The 10,369-nt window shown below is 40.3% G+C and overlaps 1 protein-coding gene across 1 annotated transcript; it reads right to left on the bottom strand.

Annotated features, from left to right (window-relative positions):
* Positions 1-4,257: 4,257 nt before the first annotated feature.
* LOC115738214 lies at positions 4,258-10,369 on the bottom strand. Its single transcript, XM_030670769.2, has 3 exons — positions 7,683-10,369; positions 5,143-5,450; positions 4,258-4,831 (listed from the first exon to the last, which is right to left on the bottom strand). Exons 1-3 carry the CDS (start codon positions 9,860-9,862, stop codon positions 4,461-4,463), a joined length of 2,859 nt encoding a protein of 952 aa, XP_030526629.1. The 5' UTR covers positions 9,863-10,369; the 3' UTR covers positions 4,258-4,460.

Raw genomic sequence — 10,369 nt, forward strand, 5'->3', positions numbered from 1 at the left:
GTTGAAGTGGTTGCCCGGATAAAATGTCTGTAAGAGGGTGAATACATGCACAAATCATAAGAAACAATCGCGCGCACCTCATGGGACTAGTATATAAAGTGACAATTAGGGTAAGAGAAAAATCCATCGACGATCAATCTTCCGAGTGCACAAAGTGATTTGGGAAAAATTCGATTTGGTACTTTAATACGGATCATAAGCTTAGTGTGCCACATCGCTCTCCAAGTTAGTTCTATAAATCCGTATTTTGCTCGTCAAAATTCAAGCTGCGATGTGACTGAAAGTGACAATCATCATAGACTCCATTTGTTTCGTGGAAAATAGTGATTTAGATTTAGAAAACATTTTCCTAAAAATGATCTATATCACTTGAAATAATTAGTTAATGAGAAATATTTTTGCTACCGACAACAATCTATGTGTAAATATTCGCGTAAATGATGGAAACATTTTTTGGTTATTCATTTTTATCAACTATATAAATGATTGTTTTTTGAAAAATTATTTTCTAAAGTGTTCATTTTCCGTGAAACAAACTGAGTCCTAGTGGCCACATGTTCCCCCGTTCTTCAGAACAATCTATCTAAAGAATGCAGCCATCTCTATCAACTGCTAGAAGAATTATCCTTGAACACTCATTTTATGTCTTATGTAGACTCTAAACCATTTGCAATAATCAACCCAATTTACTAGCCTAATTTTATGTTTTTTTTAGCCCGTAGAGATCTCAACAGACTAAATTTTAGAAGCTAAAGTATACTACAAGTGTCAAAACTTGTGTGTGGTACTCACTTTAGTACCAAAACTTTCAAAATGATCATTTAAGTGTTAAATTTTTTGAAAAACACTCATTTCAGTGCCAACTCCGATTTGAGCTAACGTGGCTCGTCAAAAATTCGACGTAACCTATTTTTTATTAATATTTAAGCTGACATGGTTTCGCAAAAGTTGGCACTCGAAGTGAACGTTTTTAAAAATTTTGACACTTTAGTAATTGTTTTGAAAGTTTTGACACTCAAATGATCGTTTTAAAGAAAAATTTAGTACTTAAGTAATCGTTTTGAAAATTTTGGCACTAAAGTGAGTATCGTACATAAGTTTTGACACTTGTAGTGTATTTAAGCTGAATTTTTTAGACTTTATCGATTAGATTCAAATGCGTTTTAATTAGGTGTAAAGCGGGGCGTTTTGTTCACTCCTAAAAGAACGAGAAACATGATGTTCCAAAAGAGATGGTAATGAATTTGACAACGCCATCGTAACTAAAAAGCTCTCATGGCATCTGTTGACTATTCAATCCTTCAACCAGTTTTACCCTTTTTTGACCTTCCAAACCTACAAAAGCTTTTCTTTGTGACCAAAAAAAAAACCTACAAAATATTGGATAGCTGTATAGTACACGTGCTCGTTCAAAAGGGCATCATGATGTTCTTTATGGAGTCAAAAAGCATTGCATTCGATGCTTCTGAAAATTCAGTTCAAGAAGACTCTTACCCATCTTCTTGTAGATTTCACTTCAATGTTTGGTCCTTTGCTAACTTACCATTGTACTCCAAGAGAAATCTCTTGAAGAAGATGAGTGAAATGACCTAAAAAAAAAAAAAGGAGGCCAAAATGTAATGAATTTTTATTTTGGGAACATCGTAATAATGTAGGTACATCTTTGATAGCGTTTTAGTAAGATTTAAATAAAGAAAAAGGGATGGGATGGGATTAATTACATGGTTTGTCTCTCAAAGTAATAATCATGTCTCTAAATCATTAATCAGAAGCATGGCCTTGGAAAATCTCAAAAACATTGTCGGTTAAATACTCGATTCTTTCGTTATACATTTGTAAAAGATTTTTACGACGTTGAAAACTTGTTTCCAAAATGCTTCATATGGGTTGATAAATTTTTAAAAATGACAAGACAACTATAATTTAGTCCATAAGATTCCTCAAATTGGAAAAGCTTAAATCTCTCTCTCTCATCCACTGACTGGTAAATTTGCATGTGTATGACCGATAGATCTTGACAGCCGATCAATCAAGATAAAACACATGCAAGGATAGAACTTGAAGAAAACATTTGCAAGCAATCACTTAACCTAAGAGATGTAATTGGATGTTAAGGAGCGTGTCGTGAGAATAGTATCTAAGGTTCGGTTAGTCGTCTCGGTCGCTCTAGATCACGTCGATTGTTTAGTTGTCACGACCACAGCTAAGGTAAAATACTAATTGATCACCCTTAACCATCATTATCCGATGTGAGACGCTCCATGCCAATATCCACATCTTCCTCACTGCCATTGCCGTCCTCATCCTCATCTACGTCTTCATATTCATCTTCGACCGGGTTAAGATCCCCTGAACCATCATTCTCCGTTCTTAGAGACGATCACTTCTTCCGGATCTTCTTTAGGATCATCATCCTCCTCTTCTTCTTCTCCTTCATCGACTGACTCTTTGCATTCGTCAAGAACAATTCCCTCTGAGATCGAATCTGTCCCTCAACTCACCTTCATTAGCCCTGATCGTCGTCAGATGATCGATCCTCGGTGCGAAAGGTCCGCATCCCGGAGGAAAATTGCGGAGACCTTGGATCCGGCACCGCTTGACATTGGCTTCGGTGGGAGAATGTCTAGTATTAGCACTGTCATTAACAAGAAAATTCAGGATTTTACATACCTAAACAGATGAAAAGGTGATCATTCATCCATAATACCCGTGCCAAGTGTAATTTCGAAGGGAGTCGGTGGTGCTCACATTCTCTATTTTTGCCGGTTTTGGTAACAATCTGGTTGGTGACTCTTTCTCATCTCTGAAACGTTCTCCTCCTCTGTTCCAGCTAAGAAATGTATTTGAAACAGCTTCGTTGTTTTTTGCCCCCTAATACAGTCATCACAAGGGTTCATGTCGCTAAAATCAAGAGACGAGTGTATTATCCTTGATGAAATGTTGCAATTCTTTCTTTGGATATGTGACCCAAACGTCCATACCATAGAGAAAAAGATTTCTCATTTGACCAACACCTTTTTAGGATGGAAGATTGGACATAACACTAGGTAAGACGAGATTTTGCGGATCTAAAGTGCTTCGGGAAGGCATTCTTTCCTTCAAGCCCCTCCGGCACTGACTCCGGCTCAATCGAGCTAAAGTGGCTGTCACCTGATGCTGGAGCGCGACTAGTAAAGTTGCGCCTATTCCCCGAGGACGCCACCGTGCAAATAAAGTTTCTTCTTCTCTCCCCTTCAAATGTCCAAAATCCCGATTCACCCCAACCAAACTTACGGCGAGCTAGAGCTCTTGCCATGGTTGCGTGAGCTCACTGCCACTCGAGCTTGTGACGACTATGCAAGCTCTGTCTGGGAGCTTGGCATAGCTGGGATAACTCCGTGGCCGTATAGAGGTGTTCCCAACCTCAATCGACGTTGAAAGGTTGCGACCATCGCCGAGCTTTGATGCGAAGTTGGTGACTTCTCGTGACAGCCTTCAAGTAACGGGTGGGGGAGAAGAAGGGGAGAGAGCTAGTGTTCTAGCTGCTTGGCAGCTGACTGTTGTACGAGTTTTCACGTCTTATCGACTACATTATGTGTCACATAATCCTGTCAATTAAAGCAATTCTATTTGGATTTCCTAAGCATTGAACAATTAATTAGACGCGTAACAATTAAATCAAATTGTTGTGCAATCTACTTAATTTGACATTACTGCTCTCCCTCCCCTCCCCCCCCTCTCTCTCTCTCTCTCTCTCTCTCTCTCTCTCTCTCATACACAGGAAAGTCAACCCACCATCTCACCATAAAAAAAGGAGACTTAGAAAACAACAATTTGGAAAAATATAAATACCTTTAGGCTAAAGACATTTTCTAAAATGTAAATAGTGTTTGGTAAAGTGTATTTTAAAAACACATTAGAAAACAACTTTGACGTAAATACTATTTAATGAAAAATGAACTTTGTAAAGTATTTTTACATTTTGAAAAAAAAAAAAGAGCAATTGTCGGCGGTGGTGGGAGGTGGCGATCGGCGGCGGCAAGTGGCGGCAAGTTAAGGTGACAAATTTAAAAGAAAAAAAATTAATTGCATTTCACAAAAATCCTTTAGTCCAAAGAACTTCTAGAGATACTTTGGACTAAAGGACTTTAGAGAGCATTTGAGATGTAATTAAAAATGAACCAAACACCATTTACATTTGGCCAAAGGACTTTAGAGTCCCAATGCTTATTCCCAATACTGAACCAAACAGGGCCATAAATTAGACTCTTAAGTGCAAAGCTAGAAGAGGTCATTGCACCTGTACATTATCTTTAGAAGCATTAAAGATATTTGGTTTCAGAAAATAAAAGTTCAACGTCATACACATATCTCGCAATAGAAAAAGGTCCTCATCCAGCCTTTAAAATGCACTCTAATTCCAGTACAACTCAATGAAGCCGCGTAAGTTCGTCGATCATGGAGGGCTAGGTCGGTCACGATTAATTCTCCTTGGATTTGACGGGCGCATTTGCAAGATCGTAGATCTCTTTCTTGCTCTTTACCCAACTGGTCTTCTTAGCATAATAATCGATTTTGTCCAAGTCTTCAGCAATCCCCATATATCCATAGAGAAGTGTCTCCTCTAGGTCATCTCCCTGCAATCCTGGCACTTCACTGACATTGCCTTTGCCATGATCCGTAGTTCTCTTCTGAAATTCAACCCTCCCGCGTTTGTTCTCAGCAAAATACTCGTGCAGTTTCCCGGCATTTCCAAGTCCGGAGAATGTGTTTAGGAACTTCACCACAATGACACTTTGGTCTGCAGGCTTTCCGAGACAAACCACCATTTTACCCTCTGCAAAACCTTTACCTGCCATAATATGGAAAACAAACCAAGCAGCATAATCAAAATAGGTCAATATCCTGTTTTTAGAATGAACGCTGCATATGGGGCCTTAACTTCAGGCATATCACACAACGAGTGAATCAGGAATAATCAGAAAGCTCTGAGACAAAGCCCAAGGGAAATGCTATGAGTAGGGCTTTCTTTAAATTAGTTTTAAATGTTATAAAACCAACTCTTTTTCATGAAGAGGTGACTAAGAAAGAGGAATATTTTTAAGAAGTCATCTTCAGAAGGATTAGCATGTTCTAGCTCAAAAAATTCATACAAGCACGAACCTCTCAGAAATGTTTCGACCCTTTCCCTTGGGATTACTCTCTGGTCTTTAGGATCATCCACTGCCATAGAAATGTTGTGTATGACTACAAGGGGAGGCCACAAAATCAAGTCCTCCTTCTGAGTCAATGCTATGTCATCAGGCAACACTTCAGGAACCCAATTTATCGGGTCTGCAGTCACAAGACTCCACCCAAGCAAAACGCAGATTGCCCTGTGAAGTCCAAGATGCTGAGCTCTCAGCCCAACTTTCCGAGACATGAGGGCATGCTTTGCCAAGTTCTGAGTACCTTGGAACTCCTTGGAGGAGCTGTTGTAGGGCATTGATACGAAGTTCATCAGTACAGTGCATAATCCATTATTGTAATAACAGGATGAGGAAATTATTCATTCTACAAAGAAGGGGCGGATCTTATTCAATAAAGACGCTAACCCATCCTCGAAAGAAGAATCTTTTAAAGCACAAAAAAGCACTAAAAACCAAAAGTGGAAATAAGTGCTACAGATGATGTGCAAATAGGAAGAAAGTCGTCAAGTCAAAGGTGATCAAGAACCAGTGACTATAAACCAGTATAATGAACCATATAAACTAAGCGTATGTTGTGTAGTAGAAGACATTCAGTAGCAGCATCTCCCTTAATAGCAGCTTCCATAGAACAGCCCATTGTTATCCAGATATTCCAGAAAAATGAACCTTTAAACAACAATTGCAAAAACATCACGCTGCTTTCAGAAGAAAACACTAATTGTAGTGCATCAGAATGCACTCCATAGACCTGTAAATCAGACAAGAAAAAGCAGACCTCTAAGAGACCTGACAGAAATCAATGAGTAAAGTGTGAAAATTGAGTTTATGTGGGTGGGTGGGTGAATGGGTGTATGACTGTGTTTGTAAAACTATAATTTCAAAATTGAAGCTACCTTAAATTGAAAGCAGCACCTTTTGGGTATGTTTATGTGCGCAGGCATGCATGTGTGCATGTAGTGTGTGCATGGCCACATATATGCTATGCGACAAGTGTGATGAGAGCGCACACCTTCTCTAACAAACATGTCCAGGATGTCACTGTATAGATAAATCATTTTCCAGATGTTAAATAAAATGAGTGTATACATAGCTCGTATCAGCTAAACATATACATTACATTTAACAGCATAACAACTGGAAGTAGAATGCTTGACTAGGATACGATGAACTGAGAACATAGAATAGCATAAAAATGTTTATCAGAGGAGATATGTCAATTGTAGGATTGACACACGGAAAACAAAATGATGATGCGAATACTGATTGAAGAAAACCTCCAGATGCTGTAATTACACGCTCAAAGACTGGTAAAGTAATTCCCAGTTTGAGCAGGAAGCTGAAAAATCAGACAGTCCTCAAACGTGTTTGAGCTAGATATGGATTAAGCATCAAGTAGAATAACATACAGCACCACCAGATCTACTAAGATTTGGGTTCCACTGCCAAGCTAAAGGAACTTCAAGCGTGTCAACACTGATTCTTGACCATAAAAGCTCATAAGCATGTACCTTTACCATCAAAACCAAGCAAAAAGGAGGTATTCAACTCATTTTAACATTCCCTCTGCTCTATGTTTGAGAATGACCAGTCCAAATAATGCATAATCATAGCTAAAGAGAAACCTAGGCCCCTTGAACCGTCACCTTAACTGTAATTATAAAGATGAGAGGGCCCGAACTGTGTGAGTGAGTCTGAAAGATATAAATCAGAGAACAACTCTGATTCCAAACGAAAACCTTTTCGATTTTGCTCATATGCAGGATCACACCTGCAACCCAGATCTGAACTTCTCACTTGCCACTGGGCCAAATACCCAGGACAAGATAAAAGCATTTAGCTAAGCTAGAAAACTCCAATCGGCATGCTAAACTCATCCTTGTTGAAAATCACTATTACTATCAGCTAGTTTTTTTATATGATATGCTGCCCAAAGCATTTTGGTTCCACTCCAAACAGCTTGCAAACAATTTAGCTGGCAAGAAAATGGATATAGTTTTCCACTAGCATATGAAAGCATGGAACTCAACCAAAACTAACTTCATGCCCGTCAACATACAAAATTGTGCCCAGACAGCATGTCACAAGTGACCCACTTTACTCATGGCATGGCATAAGCTAAGAGACTCAGATGGGAGCAGAACCCAAAAAAGCTTCCTGACTACAACAGCGTCAATATCTCCTCTTCAAATAGCTCAACTTACACCACTCACAGTATGAAGTCACAATGACCATTGTCAATGTCAGAAAGCATATAGCACCAGCCCTAGTGAAGTCTGTTTTCCTTTTTAAGGATGCCAGAGTCAGTGACAACGCCATCTAAACTGGCATTGCAAAAGAAGCTCAGCTGATTGAATTAAGAAACCATATTATCCTAAGGATAGCCTAACCATAAAAAAGATATTCACTTACGGCTGACATGGCTTGAAACACAATTGCATAGTTCTTGGACAACCAATCAAAATATAAAGCAAGTACTCCACCTTCAAATAAGAAAATTTGGATAGGAAAACAGACCTCCTGCCACATACTACACAGAATAAACTTCCAGCTTTTCCTTGAGCCAGGTATCGTCCTTGAACCCTTGAGTTAGTGTTAAGCTTTTTTGAATAACTTAAGAAGGCATCATGCACTGATTTCTCAAATTCCTCCGACTCCTCTGGAAATTCGGATACTACAGCACTTTCTGTTTCTTCAAATCCATCACCATCATTTGAATGCTGACCCCCATTGGATTCATCATATCTCTTCCTTATTTTCTGGTTTTTGAAAAATCGCTTCTTGTAACTGTGTTGTGACTTGTGCTGTTTCAAAGGCTGAGATTTAAGATAACTCTTCGAGTATCTATGTCCATGTTCAGATAATCTCCCTGGATGCACTTGTTGATGCTCCGAACTATTTTGGTACGACCAACAATCATCTGAAACATCATCTTGATGATGCTTTTGTCTATAATATGCCATTTCACTCAATCTCTCTTCGTCAGAATCATATGCTACACCACTAGATGAGTATAACTCAGTCCTATAATCTTCCTCAACCAACTCATCGCTGTTATCTAGATCCTCAAACTCACATATGTTTCTGTTTGCAGGCATTGAATCTCTATGAGCATAGCCACCAAAATCTTCCTCTATATCATACATTTTTCTTTTTGGTATCCTATTATAAGACTCGTAACTGCAGCCTTCTTCCACTTTCAGTCTCTTTACTCTTGTAGCAGTTCTGTGCGTGCCTCCATCATAATTGGACATGGGGGCATCAAAATAGTTCTCTTTTGGGATCAATGAGTCATCATCTCTTCTAATATCATATCCTGGTCTAACTTTTGAGATCTGATTAGCTTGCTTTACGCCAATACGTAAAAAGGCAGACTCTTGCGATGATCTGCTCTTATGAATGGCGGGGGTAGATCCATAATCAGCGCGTGTCCAACCTTGATGTGAAACATTTGATGCTTTAAAACTCTTCGGAACAGTTAAATCCTCCATGGTAGCATGATTCCATGCACTTCTCCTCTCAAAGTTCCTATAATCCTCGGCATTTTCTTCATCATTGTCTACAGAAACCCGAACAATACTTGGTCCTGTCATATTTCTAGCATGATTATTTATTTCACCATGGTTGTACTGTGCTTGATCATTCACTTGGTCATGAATAGGTATCGTCTCATGCAAATTATCAATCTCATGAGCAAGTCTTTGTGGCTTGACATCAAAATAGTCCTGCTCATCCCCGGGGGTGTCATAAGCATGCTGCCTGTGGATGTGCATATTCCTCAGTCCCATATCAGAATCTCTTCCAGAATCAGTAACCATTCTCTGGTAATCGGCACCTGCATATGAAGTTTCTGCATATTTCTGCCTCTCTGAATTTTTATTAATAAATTTCAAGGGTTCTCTAAACCCATGAGAGTACACAAGTTCTCTCCGTGAATGACTGCCTGACGACCTCCCATAATCATTGTGATAACTTGATTGTTTAGAATAAGCCACAGGCACAGCTGCGCGAGCAACAGCTCTTGAATGAAATCTTGCATCACTTTGCTGGTGAGGTTTAAGATGTCGCAACTTATTAAAGTGAATGCGATCTTGGCAGCCATATCTTTCACTTTCATACCGGCGCATATTAGTGTCCTGTAATGCTGCCTCCATCGCACAAAGTTCACAATAAGGCTCCCCTACAACACCATCTTTCGTTGCTACTGGTTTTCTATCCACCATCGCATATTCCCGAGCAGCGGGTAGGATCTTACTCTGACTACACTCTCTTCCCTCTATGAATCTACGAGACGCATAATCATTAGATTGTCCATGCATCAGTCTACTATCATCTGTGTCAGCATCAGAATCCCCAATGAACTCACCCAATTCAAGTTCCCTTTGTTTAACCACATCATTGGAAGACCTTTTCTTGATATGTCCCGACGTCGCCAATCTCGAATTGACCCGACCATCTCTAGCACCATGTGAGGGCAAATAAGAACCCCTTCTTTCTGGCGAACTTCTTCCCCCATCCCCTGAAGGCTCATCCAATCCCGTAGAGTTCAAACTCCTCCGATCATCGCCTCCGTGCGATCCATCCAGACCACCATGTTGCGAAACAGCGTGCAGTTCAGCACCCACAGCAGGCTTTACTTTTATGGATTTCCCCAGCGGAGATAATATCTCACAGTCCCGAGGATTTTTCGATTGCATCTTCGTCTCACCTCCAAGAGTAAAAATACACTATCTCCGATCCCCGCTCAAAAACCTCACTCGCCCCACTCCCTAATCAAGATCAAGCGAACAAACCCCGCGTGGCTCAAAAGTCTCAACCTCGTTCAACCGAATCCACTGAGAGAGCACCAGGCGAGGCGCGCTAGCACGCGTCAGCGAATCGCCAGAAACCCTAGGCACTGCCAATCACCGATCGCAATCCAAACGGGCCGCTCGATCTATCGATCGATCGCGGCACAGCGTTGCCGAATCGATAGCGGCAAACCAAGCAAATCGGACGCAACAACAGGAAGATAAAAGCAAAATTTCTCGACTCTTTCAGATTCGGACCTGATCGGGTGGAGACAGAGCCATCGTCATCGCCATCGATCGCGTCGACGAACCGGCTGCGATGTTACGGAAGGGTTGTCGGGACGCGAGCGACGAAGGGTGTGCGACTCGGAAGCACCATGAGCAGCACCAAGATCCGTCGTTTTGTTACTTTTT

The sequence above is a fragment of the Rhodamnia argentea genome, chromosome 8, assembly GCF_020921035.1.
Source record: "Rhodamnia argentea isolate NSW1041297 chromosome 8, ASM2092103v1, whole genome shotgun sequence".
Classification (NCBI taxonomy): domain Eukaryota; kingdom Viridiplantae; phylum Streptophyta; class Magnoliopsida; order Myrtales; family Myrtaceae; genus Rhodamnia; species Rhodamnia argentea.

Bases quoted from the DNA above. Each gene is read 5' to 3' on its own strand.
- LOC115738214 (XM_030670769.2), bottom strand. From the start codon at position 9,862: ATGCAATCGAAAAATCCTCGGGACTGTGAGATATTATCTCCGCTGGGG. The intron at 5,451-7,682 runs GTCTGTTTTCCT...GCCCTACAACAG, and splicing joins TGTGTAGTATGTGGCAGGAG to CTCCTCCAAGGAGTTCCAAG. The intron at 4,832-5,142 runs GTTCGTGCTTGT...ATATTATGGCAG, and splicing joins GGTCGAAACATTTCTGAGAG to GTAAAGGTTTTGCAGAGGGT.